This window comes from Lissotriton helveticus, chromosome 5_1, assembly GCF_964261635.1.
Source record: "Lissotriton helveticus chromosome 5_1, aLisHel1.1, whole genome shotgun sequence".
Taxonomy (NCBI): domain Eukaryota; kingdom Metazoa; phylum Chordata; class Amphibia; order Caudata; family Salamandridae; genus Lissotriton; species Lissotriton helveticus.
This window is the reverse complement of record NC_136065.1, coordinates 1,282,279,192-1,282,296,091: the sequence shown is the minus strand read 5'-3', so window position 1 is coordinate 1,282,296,091 and position 16,900 is coordinate 1,282,279,192. Positions and strand designations below refer to the sequence as shown.

The 16,900-nt window shown below is 44.3% G+C and overlaps 1 protein-coding gene across 2 annotated transcripts in view; it reads left to right on the top strand.

The window, feature by feature from the left end:
• The window catches only part of KLHL12 (kelch like family member 12), a 557,433-nt gene that overhangs the window by 478,895 nt on the left and 61,638 nt on the right, over nt 1-16,900 (top strand). For both annotated transcript variants that reach the window (XM_078644106.1, XM_078644107.1), the window contains exon 10: nt 5,103-5,201. In XM_078644106.1, the coding sequence (XP_078500232.1) occupies nt 5,103-5,201 (99 nt within the window). The remainder of the gene's footprint in view (nt 1-5,102; nt 5,202-16,900) is intronic.

The window sequence follows — 16,900 nt, the reverse complement described above, 5'->3', positions numbered from 1 at the left end:
ACGTTGGCATCCAAGGCCGAGGTGCAGGAATTGGATATATATATATATATATATATATATATATATATATATATATATATATATATATATATACATACATATGTGTATATATATATATGTATATTTTCTTTTTAATTTCTTTATTGAGCCTTTCAAATTAACATCAACAATGTATGCACTTCATTCATGTCAAATGATTTTAAAAAAAAAAGTAAAGTTTGATCACTCTACCATCCTATTTAGACGTGTCATTCCATTTACAAATATTTCACAGTATTAACTATGCGTCAGCAGAAGGGCACTATTCATCGGGAATATAAATATATTTTTTTTACAAACTAAATTGCAATTTTTTTTCCTCTTTTGTTAATGCATGACAGCCAAGCGGCTTTTTGAATTAAGGCGCTGTGGGTGCTGGGGATCCGGTCCTATGCCAACATGCATTGGATCTCTAACGGCATTAGTATCATCTTGAGACCTGTGATTATTTCTGGTCGTTTTGGTGTAGATTGGTAGCATGTTTAGACTGCCAAACAGGAGGGGGGAGGGGAGTGGAAAGGAGGAAGAAATTGGTCTTGGTCTTTATAGCACCTTTTGTGATAGGAATGTTATAGTCAAGTAGGAACTGCAGTTGTGGGGGAGTATTATCTAGTCAAGGGGCATTGAATGAATCAGTGAGTATGCTACAATCTGTTTGATAAATGATAGGTTAAATTGGCACACATAGGCTGGGATTAAGCACCATGAAGTGGGAGGGGGGTTGTATTAAATTGCGCTTTTCTTGCTCGGATGACTTTAGGTTCATCGGGATATGTCCCAAAAGAAGATCCGGTTTATGACATTCATGTTTTAACAAAGCAATGGTATGGAGAAACCCTATAACTTTCTAAATTTTTTCTACCGTGGCAGATATGTCTTTATGAAGATGTTGGTTTACTCATTCCAGACTTCTGACTTTTTCAGTGGATAGGCTGGGATTAAGCGCCATGAAGTGGGATGGGGGTTATATTAAATTGCACTTTCCTTGGCTTGGACGACTTTAGGTTCATCAGCATATGTCCCAAAAGAAGATCCTTTTCATGACATTCGTGTTTTCACAAAGCAATGATATGTTGAAAGCCTGTGACTTTATAAATTGTTTCTACCGTGGCTGATATGTCTTTATGAAAATGTTGGCTTACTCTTCCCAAACTTCAGACTTTTTCAGTGGATAGGCGTTTCTTGCTAACAACATCTGTGTGAAACTACCACTTATTTTTGTGTCATGTGTAGTTGACCATGTTCATTCAATTAGATCAAAGATGTCTATTTCTAATATTGCAGATAGGTTCTTGAAACGTTTGCTAAATATGTTTCCTCCTTCTTTCTTGTGCCTCAGTGGGACCTTAATCTCTTCCTAACGTTCCTGACGTGCGTTCCCTTTGAGCCCTTGCAAAACTGGCTTCTCAGGCTCCTTACCATCAAGACAGCCTTCCTGGTGGCAATGATACCTGCCCAGAGGGTCAATGAGGTTCAAGCTTTGTCATCCAAGCCTCCATACTTGAACATCTTCCCAACAAGCCGTTATTACGAACTAGAGCTTCTTTTTCCAAAGTCATCACTCCCTTTCATGTAGGCCAGGCCATCACTCTGCCTACTTTTTACACTCCGCTACATTCCTCAAAGTAAGAGGAGCAACTTAACTTACTGAATCCTGTTTTCTCCCCCTGCAGCTGATGTCTCTGCTGCTGACCCCGTTCACCTCAGTCTGGTAGGTGTTCGAGGCCCTCCTCCACCCGCTCCTGCCTGCGCCCCATCCCTGGTGGTCCAGTAGGAGACCCTTGCTCTAATAATGACATAAATCCCCTAGATGCATCCACGCAAAATATTATATGTTATTTGTTACACCTATACAGATGCAATCTGGCATATAGTTCCATTAGGATACATTTGGCCGCAATGGCAGCTTATCTTCAAAACAGGCAGCATCTTTCTCTTTTTAAAGTGCCAGCCATTAAAGCTTTTATGGAAGGACTCAAAAGAGTGATTCCTCCCAGACACCCTCCTTCACCTGTCTGGAATCTGAACATAGTTCTCACCAGACTAATGGGGCCACCCTTTGAACCTCTTCACTCTTGTGAGATACAGTTTCTGACATGGAAAGTGGCTTTTCTAGTGGCAATAACATCGCTCAGGAGAGTTAGTGAGCTTCAAGCCCTAACTATTCAAGAGCCTTTCATACAAATTCATGCTAATCGGGTGGTGCTGCGTACCAACCCGAAATTCATGCCTAAGGTGGTGTCGCAGTTCCACATTAACCAAACCATAGAACTGCCCGTTTTCTTCCCAAATCCAAACTCGGCAGCAGACAGAGCACTGCACACGTTAGATGTCAAAAGAGCTCTCCTGTATTACATAGACAGGACAAAGGATTTCGGGAAGACTAAGCAACTGTTTGTTGCCTTCTCTCCACAACACAAAGGCAACCCCATTTCTAAGTCAGGTATAGCCAGATGGATCGTTAAGTGCATACAAATCTGTTATCAAAAAGCAAAACGCCCATTAACAGTTCCCCCAAGAGCGCATTCCACACGCAAGTTAGGGGCATCCATGGCTTTCCTAGGTAACATTCCTCTAGAGGATATATGTAGAGCAGCCACATGGACCACCATACACACATTCACCAAACACTACTGCGTGGATGTACACTCCAAACAGCAAGCTGCTGTAGGTCAGGCTGTTCTCAGGACTCTTTTTCAGACTGCTGCAGCTGGCACGGGCAACCGCCGCTAAGGAGGATACTGCTATTTATTCTATGCATAGATATAAATTCAGCAGCCCACATGCCTCGAACGGAATATCCTACTTACCAGTATGCATCTGTTCTTGGCATGTAGGGCTGCTGACATTTATATCGCCCGCCCTCCTCCCCGGTGCCTGTCGCAGCTGTAGCACTCAGAATCATTCTCAGGCATGGTCATCACTTACTGCATTACACTCCATCTCTGCCACAATGGCGAAAAACAATCTGAAGATGGAGAGGATGCCCATGCGCACTGTAGTCCAAGGGAGGAGCCACCTATCTCGTGATACTTCCAAGACTCTTCCAGGACAACAATGTGCAATCATCCGGACCCAACACTAGGCAGCGATCTATGCATAGATATAAATGTCAGCAGCCCTACATGCCAAGAACAGATGCATACTGGTAAGTAGCATATTCCTTACCCCCTTTCTACTCCCCTTTCTCAAGTTCTTCTCTTTATACTTTCCCTTACCCTGCAGTACTCTGCTCTTGGCACCTCAAAAGGTTATCATTCTACTATCTCAGCATTTCTGTGGTTGCCTGACTAGACATCTCTCTTTAAATACCTTATTGTACATAGGCTCTTGAAAGGTTAGCAACATATGTTTCCTCCTCCTTTCTTGTGCCTCAGCTGGACCTTAATCTCTTCCTGATGTTCCTGATGTGCGGTCCCTTTGAGCCCTTGCAAAACTGTCTTCTCAGGCTCCTTACCATCAAGACAGCCTTTCCGGTGGCAATGATATCTGCCCGGAGGGTCAATGAGGTTCAAGCTTTGTCATTCAAGCCTCCATACTTGAACATCTTCCAGGCAAGCTGATACTACAAACTAGAGCTTCCTTTGTAAAAGTCATCACTCCCTTTCATGTAGGCCAGTCCATCACTCTGCCTACTTTTTACACTCCACCACATCCCTCGAAGTAAGAGGAGCAACTTCACCGACTGAATCCAACAAGAGCGTTGTTGTTCTGCCATCATCGCACAAACGAGTTCCAGGTCGACAACCAACTCTGTGTGGGGTTTCTTAGAGCAAAGAAGGAAAAGGCTGGGCAGAAATGGACCATCTCCCAATGGATCATGCTCTGCATGGAAATCTGTTACGCATTGCTTAAGAAGCAACCCTCTGAGGGTTTGCGTGCTCATTCCACTAGAGCCAAAGGCTGTGACCAGTCCTGGATGTCTGCCTGGCAGCAACGTAAGCTTCCTTGCGCTCGTTCACAAAACACTTTTACCTGGTCAGTCGGGTCTGTCAGGATGGGTACGTTGCCTGTTTAGTCCTGCAGGACTTTTTGGTATGTTATTTTTTCGCAGACCCATCTCCTGGGAGGTATTACTTGGTTATCTATTCTAAGGTAAGGAATCTGTAGCTAGAAGTCTCTATCAGACGGGCAAGTTACCTTTGGTAACCCCTTGTCTGGTAGAGGCTCTATCTAGCTTCTGATTCCTTACTAACCCACCCATCCTCTACCCACCCTGTGAACAAATTTCTAGGGACAGGTCTTTCCCATTTTAGGGCCCTAGTTTACCACACCAGTGGTCAGCGTTCTTCATGGCTCCTGGCGTGGAAAGTTGTGAAAAGTAACAGGTCTGTGCTCTCGGTGGTGCCTATTTAGGTACAGCGTACATCACTCCCAGCGTGGATGACGCCGGACGAAGCAGATTAACGCCAACTACCGGCACGCAGGGGTACTGCTCATTTAACTTTTCCAGATCCAGTCTGATGCCTGGGGATAACTCTTAAGATGAGGAATCTGCAGCTTGAGAGAATCCCCACTACATAAGGCATTACCAAAGGTAAGTAACTTGTCCGTTAATCTCTGACTAGTTGACCGTGTTTGCCACAGAGGGGAAGGCTCATTGTATTCTCTGCGGCTGTAATTTGTATGAATGTCCTGTTCTTTTTTGAGATAGCACTTTGGTATGTTATATGCAATACAGATAAATTATAAAATGTAGTCTTCCATCTTTGTTAGTTAATTGATAGGCGAGTTCCTGAAGCTGCAAACAGGAATAACAGCTGCTTCTCCAGATGAAAACGAGTCTCTTCACGACTCTTAATTACGGTGATTCCTTTGTGCAATCACACCTGTGAAAGCAGTTTGTAGCAAATCCTGCTGCCTTTTTTACTGGCTTATAAAAGGCTTCTGGCTTCTTTGTGGTCTTGATAGACAGCTTTCCTGGAAGCCGTCATTAAGAGTTTGGTGGGATTTGGGGTGATCCAACTTTTCATTCTTAAAAAGGGTATATTCAAGTCATTTCGAACCATTAAAAAAGTATAGAGGATTTTTGTCTTTATTTATTTTGTTTCATCTATTTGCAGGAGGATACGATGGCCTGAACATTTTAAGCTCGGTAGAAAAGTATGACCCTCACACAGGGCACTGGACAAATGTCACACCAATGGCCACAAAGCGTTCAGGTTAGTGTCTCCTTCAATTTGGTAGTGTGTAATATCAGACTAGGAGAAAAGTATTAATGATTTCGAATATATGATTATACCACGATTTCAATTACCACGCATGGCTTTACCACGCGAATTTTACATCGCAAGTGGCTTTACCACGCTGGTATTAACAACGTAGGATTTTACTACGCCTAGAAACGTCTTACCTGCACGTCTTTCTCTACGAGCCCTTACTTCCATCCTCCATTGAAACAAGCGTCAAAACACGTATACCAAAATAAAAAAAGGACTGTTTTTTTGACGTACACGGCACGTCTTTGGGGGAGGCTCTTTCCTTTTTCTTTTAAAATTATGTTCGTTTTTTTTTTTAAAGTAAACTGCTTGTTGTTTTGTGGGGGGGAGACCCCCCCAGCCCCCCTCTGCCCCCCGCTTGTTATTTTTGGGGGGGGAGACCCCCCCCAGCCCCCCTCTGCCCCCCAAGCCCACGCAGAACGACTCGAAGGAATACCACGTCTCCCCCCCAGCCCGTGGTAAAGACGTCGTGGAAGGCACCCTGCGTGGAAGGCACCCTGCGTGGTAAGTGTCACGTGGTAAACGTTAGTAGTGGTAATGCCTTCGTGGTAAATGATGTTTCCCAATGATTTCTAGCCATGAAACACTAATTTTGTTTTGTAAGCATGTATTAGTTACTGCAGCCCTCTTACATTTTGTTTAGTGATCCAAAGGGAAACGTTTAATTTTGCTACAAAACTGGTGTGTAGTGGGTGCTGGCCTCTGGTGACTCTACAAGAATATCAGAGGAGTGCGGGCAATGCAGGTATCACTGACCAAGTGAGTAAAGGTGGCTACTTCAGGCTTTCCAGAGGGGCTTGTGTGGAGAAATTCTTGAAAGAGTGGGGTCAAATTGTTCAGGTCCTAGAACACGTTCCTGAATATATTGTTTAAAATGCTAAAGAGCATATAGTTCTGAAGAGAAACACATAATTGCAACCAAATCATCAACATTTTCCCTCCAGTGGATCTTCAAAAAAGTGAGTATGGGCTTTAGACCTATTCTGTGACATGTTGAACCTTAGAGTTACAAACACCAGTAACAAGGTCTGGTTTCTGCTTTACACACCTCTGGGTAACAGACCTCAAACCCTAAAAGAAATGTCTTCTTAATGCTTCACTCTTGGTTAATTTAGAAATACTATCACGTATTGACAAGGTGTAGGGTGTTCTTGTGTCTTTGTAAGAGTTCTTTACAAATAACATTTTAATTAACAATCTTCATGTTATTTCTATGCTCTGTTATTTGCGCACAGCGTAGGTTTGAAATAATACTGAAATCTTCCATTGATTGGCCAAAAGAGCGAACTGAAAAGGCTCCAGACGAAGCGCAATGGCACAAAACAAGTTGAGCTTTTGTTTACTGAAATGCCATTGTTTGCTACGTTGTTTAGTCAAATATGATTTTAAAGATTTCATGTGATTTCACCAAGCTCTTTCTTCTATTTTCTTACTCTGCAAGAATTAAAAAAAGAAATCAGTTGGTTTCCTCGATTTGTTTGAGAAGGTACATGTTGTCTAAGCAAGCACTCTGTTCATCCAGAGCAGTGCCTTCAGGTTAGGTGCTTTCTGAATGGAATGTTCAAGGCATGTGTACTGTAGATCACATGCTTTGTATACTCCTGCCATCTAGTGTTGAGTCCGGAAGTTTACAAGTTGTTTTTCTTCGAAGAAGTTCTTCCAGTCACTAGGTAAGATGACTCCTCCTTTCCGTAACAAAGCTCATGGGCATCAACTCCATTGTTAAGATTGTTTTTTTTTTTCCGCCTTTCAGTTTGAAAGAATCAGGACTGAAACGCGTGCAGATCATTTCGATCCAAAACGACTCTCCACAATAGTCTGGCTTGACTTCGTGAAATGAAGATCCAAAATTTTGAAAAGACGTCGGACATCTTTGGCGAAGGTTCCGAGCAGGGGGAATTCTACGTACAAGGTGCCGAAGAGGAAATGGAGGAGCAGTCCATCTTGGTGCTTGAAACTGACTCTGAGATAGAGAGGACTTACCATTGGGCCACGGTCAAGGTCGCTTGAGTAAAGAACACACCTTGCTCCGAAATCCAAAACCTATCAGTCATAAGGCTTTGATGCCATCCCTACCTTCGGATCACTGTCGACACCGAGACGATGTTTCTAGCGCCTGCCTTTGGGTCCGGCACCAAAACAAGTAGTCAAGCCTTCCAACTCTGGACTGAGTCAACCAAAAACGGGGTTGGAGCCGAAACCACGGAGCTCGAAGGCAAAACTCTCATCGAAGTTGAAACATTCGACGTCAAATCCAAAGTGTCTTCGAAGCCAAAACCTTCTGCACCGAAAGGGCAATATATTCCGGTACCAAAGTCGTCGAAATTGAAAGACGTTCCTCCTACAGCACAGAATCTGATTTTTTACTTTCCACCTCCCCAAACAGATCCTAGTCAAAAAGAACTGTACATTAATCCAGATACAGGATGTCTGCTCACTAAACTGCCTTAAAAGCATAAACAAGAGTCTGAGGACATTCCATATACAATTCCACTGAAGAAGAATTATACCGGGACTAATCCTTCTCCTCTTCCTCTTCGTTCCCCTACATCACCACCACCACCTTCTCCTACACTAGAGCCACTGCCTACTTACTACTCCGCAGGACTCTCCACCCTCACAGCCTGATGATTATCATGAAGATAATTTAGATGATGTAGATGAGGGAAATAATCCATTGCCAGGGGCATGGCTACGCGGCGTAGCAAGATGGCCGCAAGTTAGGGTCGCTCCGCAGAATCCCTATCCCACCTGCAGATCCGCCACATGTATCCTGTACCTGAGTCGGGAATGAGCCTTCTGACATTCCGCTGATCGTAGCAACCCCTAACCTGAGCCAGTAGCACCTCGGCAACCGGAATTGGAGACCTCGCTGGCTGAGGCCTACATTTGTGCAAAAGCCGGTACCTTTGAGTGGCGGCCTTACCTGCATTGGGGGAATTGGAGGCGGGCTGAGTCTAATGCGAGACCGGGGACTGGTCCTGCGCTTTCCCATCGATCGGAACTTGGTTCTTGCCAGCAGCGGCAGACTAGAGTGGGCCGCACTGCGTGACGACCGGCGCCCACTGCAGCAGCAGAAGGCCAGTGGGAGACGTGTCCGACCCAGCGAAGGGGCGCAGGTGATGCTGGGATACGGCCTGGAGATCTGTGATGCAGCGGAATTTTGAGCAATCGACAGGGGCATCAGAGAGGTACAGCGAGTCCCTGCTGCGCCCGAATTGCTACCGGTGCCCAACCCTCGCCAGGAAAGACAGGTTGAGCCTCATGGTGAGGTTCGATCTGCGGGGCCCGGGTGTTGATGGTTCTGAGGCCTGGGGGCAAGTGGGACCAGCCAGCTTGACGGAGGTGAGGACTGGACGTGGTGAGCCACTAGGAGGTGGAGGGGCCAAAGCCTCTTAAACCATAGAGGATTGTGATATTCCTCTCCCCAGAACACCCCCCCTTGCAATCAGGGGCTCTTGGAGGGCGCGCTGTGAATCCTGAGGCTCTCATCACTTCCCTTTTCGCGGAGGCACGGGTGCCCAGTGGAGCAGAGACAGTGTGGAGGCGAAGCCATACCAAATCCCCCCCTCCTCTCCCACAGTTAAGGGGTGGTGACCAGCGAGGCTGCCCGTGACTTGGTGAACCTGCCGCGACATCGGATCCGGCCTGCCAGGATGTCGAACACGAGGGGCACCAAAAGTGTCCAGCAAAACAAACTGGACCGATACACTCTCCCGAAACGGTGCTCCTGGACCAACAGCAATCGAAGGATAAGTCGCCTGGGGATGCGGAGGGGGACATCTCAGAACCTGCACTACGTGACGTCATGGCGGCAATCACTGGAGTCCGGACCTCGCTGGAGCAGAGAATGAACACCATCTCTTCGGATGTGATGCTGATAAGAGCAGACCTCGCGAAAAACGGAAAAGTCAAACAACTTGAGATCACTACAGCAAGCTTGGTGGGTGACACTTCACAGTTGCAGATTGAGATCCAGGAGCGGCAAGCGAATAGAAAATTCACAAAAGCGAAACTGGAATCCTTCGAAGGACGCTCCAAGCGCAACAATATACCTATTCTTGGGGTGCAGGAAAAGGCAAAGGGGCAGAGTACTAGGGGGGTCGCCAGAAGCCCGGTGCCCCCCCCGTCCGATATTGGCCAAGCTATTAAACTACAGGGATAGAGATGTCGTGCTACAGACTGCCAGAGTGGCGCCACCACTTCGATATGACAATGCTGAAACTTTACTGAAGCTGTGCAGAAGCAGTGGCGCTCCTTCATTGCTGTAAAGAAAAGACTCTGAAACAAGGGACTGAAGTATGCAATGTTATTTCTGGCCCGACTCCATGTCGAGGCGGACGGCAAGGCCTTGTTTTTTTACTGTTCTGAGTCTGCGACTGAGTGGTTGGACGGGTGGCGAAGAGCCGGGGATCATAACGCCAATTGAGACAGAGGCTGTCCAGCTCTCAACGTGCCACCCTACGGATCACACAATGCCTACCTGACACTGAGATCCATATGCTCACTAAGTCACACAGGTAGAACGCCTTATGGGCGATCGAGGACCTGATGGACTATTGTTAACTTTTTAATGCTGATCAATCGGCCCGGCCCTTTTCGGGACACTAATTGCACCTAGTAGGTGAGGGAGAGAGGCACCGACTCCCCGAATTTTCTACTTTTAGTTAAACCGTTGGGCGACAGGCACTCTGCACAGGGTATTTCTGGGCAGTTTTTAGCCCAGAGGGCAGGGCAGCAGGGAGGGGGATAGTTGGGGTTGGATTTTTGTATGTTTGCTTCTTCTGAATTGACACAGTATAACCGATCCGTATTAGGGAATTCTCTACTGCGTACAGGTCCTGAAGTGTATAGGCTGGGATAAAAGCATCACATTGGTGAGTTGAAGTCGTAACTCGAGAGAAGCTCCATGTCCTCCTGCTAAAGAGGGACTCATATAAGGCACTTGTTACAGATAGGGCCTGGGAGTTTGGGAGAGAGAGCCAAGATAGGATATATGATCTCGGGGATAAGTCAGGGAAATTGATCGCCTTGCTTGACAAGAAAGAGCTCGCAAGTAGGCTAGTCCCGGAACTCGTAGACCGGACAGGCCAATTCATTACCGATCCCCAAGAAGTTGCAAATACATTCGCGACTCATTATGGTGACTTCTACTGAAAGCGATGCTCTAGCACTACTCAGGGACATAACCCTTCCAACCTTTTGGGGCGATGACCTAAAAGAGGATGTAGCCTTACGGCTAGAGCGGTCGACCTCGAAGCTGGGGAACTGGGTTCGAATCTCGGCAACGACGCTCAACATCCTGTGATTCTGGGCAAATCCCTTAATCTCCCTGTGCCTAACAAAAATGAATGTGTCCATCTGTAACGAAACTGGTGCTCATGTAAAGTGCTCTGATACCCGATTTATTTAAAGAGGACAATGGTTCAGGGTTGGCCTTAGTGGGTCCAGAATGAAAGACCCAGAGAGGTCCATGCAAATTCAATTTTAGACTAGACAATTAATCAGCAAGGGAGCAAGGATGTAGGGAAACATATATAGATTAAAGGTTATTTAATAGATACTTTCAATTGGTAATTTGAATTATTATCAGGTGCTCACATAAAGTGGTAACGTGTGTAATGTGACAAAGTGAGGGTGAACTAAAAACATAACATCACAATGACAACAGAAATGGAACTCCACATGAATATGTACATTGAAGGGGGTTCCTGTTGTGAGGGTCGACGGCGTTTCGATCTTTAATTATTTAAGATCATCTTTAGGACATAGTGAGCAGTCTGAAACTAAACTGAAATAAAGTATGGTTACAATATGTCCCTACGAGAGCTTTCTATGCAGTGAGAAAGTGCTCCCAGTGTGATTATGGTAAAGCAATTAAATTGCATTCTCATCGGCTGATTTTTGCACAGATAGAACTGTACAAACTTAGACCTGACAAACTAGCCCCGTACTTGCGTGCCATGTTCAAAGAGAGTAAGGAGATGGGGGTGCTTCCACGAGACCAAAAGATTGTGACACTGGTTACGATTCATAAGGAAGGGAAGTCAAAAACTGAGTGTGCCTCCTACAGGCCAATCTCCTTGTTGAACGCAGAACCCAAGATACTGGCCAAGCTTCTAGCCACTTGACTTGTCAAAATAATTAGTAGTCTGATACACCCTGACCAGTCGGGCTTCACGCCTAATCGTAACACTGCATTAAATCTGCGCAGAGTGCATGGAGTGATGAGAAGAGTGGCAACGATTCAAGAAAAAGCGACAGTAGTGTCTGTAGATGCCACAATGGCATTTGACAAGGTTGTATGGCCGTACCTTTTTGCAGTCCTCATTAAAATGGGGTTTGGGCCCAAGTTCATCCAATAGGTCAGGCTCCTTTACTCTGAACCCCTGGCTCAAGTTGTAGTCTATAACAAAAAGTCTGAAATATTTAATTTAAGTCTCGGAACTCGCCAGGGCTGACCTCTGTCCCCCCTCCTGTTCGCTCTGGTACTGGAACCATTGGCGTCCTGGATTCGCAGGGATCCACTGATACGAGGACCGCGCTGGTCAGAAACCTGGGAAGACCGCATCTCTATGTATGCGTATGATATCCTCTTTTTCCTTGCCTCTCCGAAATCTTCAATCAGTGCATTGCTGGGCATCTTGGCTATCTTTGGCCGGTACTCTGGCTACTCAGTTAACTGGAATACATCAATATTGTATGTCCTTAAGAGACTCCCCCCGGTCCTGCCAAGGAACCTTTCCATGCAAACCACCACTGTGGGCTTTAAGTATCTTGGAATTTTCGTTACCACAGACCCTAAGTGTCGATACGACCAAAACCTGCTTCCTCCCCTGCAAAGATTGAAGCGAGATGCGACAAACTGGATGACGCTACCGCTCTCGTTGTTAGGCAGGGCTGCTCTTAAAAATGATGTCCCTGTCCTGCTTTTTGTATTCATTGCAAAATACTCGAAACTTGGTCCCCGCAAGTTACTTTAGAGAGATCGAGAGTCTGCAGAGGGCTCTATTATGAAACGGGAAACCCTGTATAGCGCTGGCGGAACTAAATCTTAGCTGGTATGATGGAGGTATTGGCCTTCCAGACCCTAAAAAATATTATTGGGCTGCACACCCTGTGGCCATAAACTATGGGACACATCGGCGCGCTGATGACCCAGGCTATGCCATGGACAGATGGCGCCTGCCGGGAGGAAATTACAACAGAATACTATACTCTAAACCCGGGTGACTCTCCTTGACAGGACCAACGTAACCATGTGGTTCAAATACTGTACGCCGCTAATAGGAGCTTGGGCTTGGAGCAAAAACTCAACCTGGCTACCCCTTTGTGAGACTCCGAAGTCCTGGGGAACCTGTCAAGGGGGTTTGATAAATGGGACCTAATCAGCATCTCCAAAAAAAAGACCTCTGGGTGAAAGCGGAGGTGAAAGCCTTCACTACTTTACTACAAGAATATGACTTGGCAGACTCTGAGCATTTCCTATACCGCCAGATTCGACACGCCCTGCTATTGAAACTGATGGCTATCTGCCAACAAAAGCCATCTCGCTGACCTATAAAAATCTAGTTAATAACTCTGTTGACCTTCTCCAGCGCACTAGTGAACATTGGGAAAGAGATGGGATAGTGCTGGATGATGAATACTGGCAAGAAGCAGTGGCCTCTCCCTGAGAGGTGGCCATCTCAGCCAGATTGCGGCTCGTGCAACTTAAAATTCTGCACAGAGTGTATATAAAGGGGCTGTGTCTGGTGCTTATGGGCAGAGCGGAGAATGGGGGTTGTAGGAGACAGTGTGGCCAGGAAGGGGACCTTTATGCATATCCTGTGGGAGTGTGAGCAGATTCAGCACTACTGGCGCAAGATACACAAAGTCCTTAGTGAGGTTTTCCCGATTACAATCGGCACGGAAGCAAAGAGGTGCCTCCTAAATGTGTGGGAGCCCACAGACCTTAACACCAAATGCACACTTTGGGTCACACTGGGTTTAATGATTGCAAAATGGAATATTGCACAATTGTGCAGGGCAACACACCCACGCAAATTGGAGGCCTGGAAAACGGACATGAACTGGTGCATGTTCAGGGAAAATTATGGCATTAGAACAGGGACCCCCTGAATGAGATCAGAATCCTGGATCAGGGCAAAGCAATTTTTAGCAACAAAATATATCCAGACATTGACAAAGTAGACAACTGGCACAAATTAAATATATCAAAAAACACAAGTAAAGAAGACTAACAGGTAATCATGATTTCATAAAATTTAATAATAATGATAAAAATTTGATAAACACATTCAATTAAACATTCAAAAATGATGAAAGATACAAGGGATAATAAAAAGAGAATGCAATATTCGATTGTTATATTCTCTATAGGGTAATAAGGAAAAGGGGGGGGTTACAATGATTTCCCCAGCTGATTATAAACGTTGATGTCTCTCTGCCAACGCGTTTCGACACCAAGGTGTCTTCGTCAGGGCAATATCAGCATATATCTATAATTTAAAAAAATCAAAATTACAATAGATATTTACTTGTGTATATACCGATATTTTTACATTTCTTTTTTTCATTTTCTTTTCTTTTAGCCAGTTATGTCTTACACCAAGGACAAATACAACCACAATATTCATGAACACATGCGAACATATAGGGATGAAAAACACACAAAATGTTTTAAACGACTTATCAGTATCTTTACTGTTCAAGTTTCCACAAAACCCTCCATCAGTCTCTCGAAGAAGGGGCCTATAATAGGGTTCCATAATTATATACATCCCTAAAGATTTTACTAGTGGCTGATGGTAGAGAGATGAAAAATATAACACATTAGACAATCTATAAAGCATCCTCAAAATTAATGAATTAATCTAGAGAGCAATGGAATACAGATGGAAAATGTAACACATTAAACAATCTATTAAGCATCCTCAGAAATAATGAATTAATCTAGAGAGCAATGGAATACAGAGATCACTTGTGCCAATTCTCTCCCTACCCATCACTTTGCTAACCATCACAAAGGGATGGATAGATAAAATCTATATTGTCATGTTCTTAATGAGGGTACCTGTGGATAGAGATATCTACATGTTCCTATAAACCCTTTTCTCAACCATTTCGAGGTAGTGAATAAGACCTGCCCTTGCAGGCCTCTTCGAAAATGTACTATATAACCTTCCTATACATCAGATCTATATGTATAAAACGTACCGCTAGGGAATGGTTCTGTGCACCTTCATGTATTCATTCTTTACAATTTGTTGAAAAACACACACACTGGAACAGTATGTCGGATTCTGTACTGCTATTACTCCGCTACCTACGGAGAAATTGTAAAGTTTGTGAAATAACTTTTAAAGGTTTAGATTCCTATTTTTATCTGTCTGGGAGCTTTCAGATATTACCTTTGATTTATCATCTAATTGGCTTCCGTCGCGGAAAAAAGGACTTCTTGTTCTAAAACATATTCAGGTGTTCCTATGCTTTTAAAAGAAAAAGAGAGAGGGGAGGATGATGTTTTTAGCTACTTAATTGTTGCTAGTCAGTTACAAAAACCCCCCTATTCTCGCGCATTTTACACTTACTTTAATTAACAGCAGGGTCGTTTGTGACGGTATTCGAGAGATTCCTTGGTTAGATAGTCGGAATTATTTTCTATACAATTAGCAGAAAACAAAGAAACAAACATAATAATGAATGTTCGTTCCCATCGTGATATTTACAGCGTGAGGTGGTTTAAACTACTAGTTCAAAAAACTGCTCTGCAGCCGTCAAATTAGTAAATTGTGCTTACTTAAAATGCGCTCCTCAGAATGCTACGTATTATTTCGTAAGTGTCCGCATTATTTGGGAGGCATCCGGGACACGGGAAAACGTCTGTTGTAGCAGAGGTCACGGCAAAAGGTACCCGTCCTCAACCCTTTATGTGTAAAGCGAGACGGCACTCGTAAAACTAAAGATTCAGTTTCTCACGTTGCACATTAAACACTAGTGCATCCCTACCGGTGCACAAATATTAAAGCATACATCACACGAGTTGTTTCCGATGCTTTTGCAATTATATCCTAGTCTCTCCCATAAAATTATCGAAAGCCAAGAGACGCTGCATTATTCTAATTATGGGGATCCTACATGTTAACAGCTCGTTCGCAAGACGCTTACCTGCTATGAGAGATGTACCACGACGTGTATAATGGCGACGGATGTATCCGGAGACACGAATAAGGAATTGTAAGGTTCCGCTTGATAGGTTCTTTTATAGGGATTTCTTATAGGTGGATTGTTCTAACTCCACCCTCATTTAAAGTGCAAGAGCACATTTACATATTAGGGGCACTAATTCGATTCCACGCAAGCTAGAGTCATGATGAAAAAGAAAGTTTGGAGAAAAAAGGGGGTTTAAATCAAAAAGATGGGGACAGAGATTGTCAGCAGGGCCTAAATAGTCATGCAGGTGTAATAGATTATTGTAGGGCTTACTGAACCTATATTATTTCTCATAATTTAGATAGCCATGTATGAATGTATTGCTCAATAATTTATTTAGGTGATAGCATTTTCCCAGGGCAGTTCCAGATTCAGCCCCCGGTCAAAAGTGCCCAGGGTAAAGATCCAGTACACCTCTTTTTTTCTTTCTTACTTTCTCACCTCCATTGCTGTCCGATAAGTGTATTCTCTCCAGAATGCACCATTTCATTTCGGTTGGTGAATGTTTATATTTTTTAAATTATAGATATATGCTGATATTGCCCTGACGAAGACACCTTGGTGTCGAAACGCGTTGGCAGAGAGACATCAACGTTTATAATCAGCTGGGAAAATCATTTTAACCCCCCCCTTTTCCTTATTACCCTATAGAGAATATAACAATCGAATATTGCATTCTCTTTTTATTATCCCTTGTATCTTTCATCATTTTTGAATGTTTAATTGAATGTGTTTATCAAATTTTTATCATTATTATTAAATTTTATGAAATCATGATTACCTGTTAGCCTTCTTTACTTGTGTTTTTTGATATATTTAATTTGTGCCAGTTGTCTACTTTGTCAATGCCTGGATATATTTTGTTGCTAAAAATTGCATGTTCAGGGAAAAGACAGTATATGTGGCGCGGGAATGCCCCCTAAAATGGTCCTCCATCTGGATTGACTGGAATGTTTACCGTGGAAATATCTGTACTCACCCAAGCGTTCCCCAGCTTGAAGATTCTCAGTCCCCATAATTGATGTAATAGCTCATGTTTAATGATTCAGAACTTGATTGCATTTTCACCTCTATGTATCTTATTCGCATTTGAAACTGTACTGTGAAACGTTGATTCTTTATGTTTCAATAAAAATAAATGTTTAAAAAAATCATCCATTGCCAGTAGACCCCTGGCGGGATTACGATTTTGATCAGCCAGTAGATCTAGCTGAGAGTGCAGTGGTGCAACCAACACTGGAGGCATAGATTCACTGCAGAGGTTCCGGCTCCGGTTGTTGCTGTTGCCGTTGTGAGCGCTACGAGCGTCCTGCGAGGCCCTAGCATGCCTCGTCCAGCACCCTGATTCCCGCCGCCGCCATCCCCGTCACTCGTGTCGCGGGCTGCCGTGACGAACCCGGTCCGCGGAAGTCCGGAAAATCCAGCTG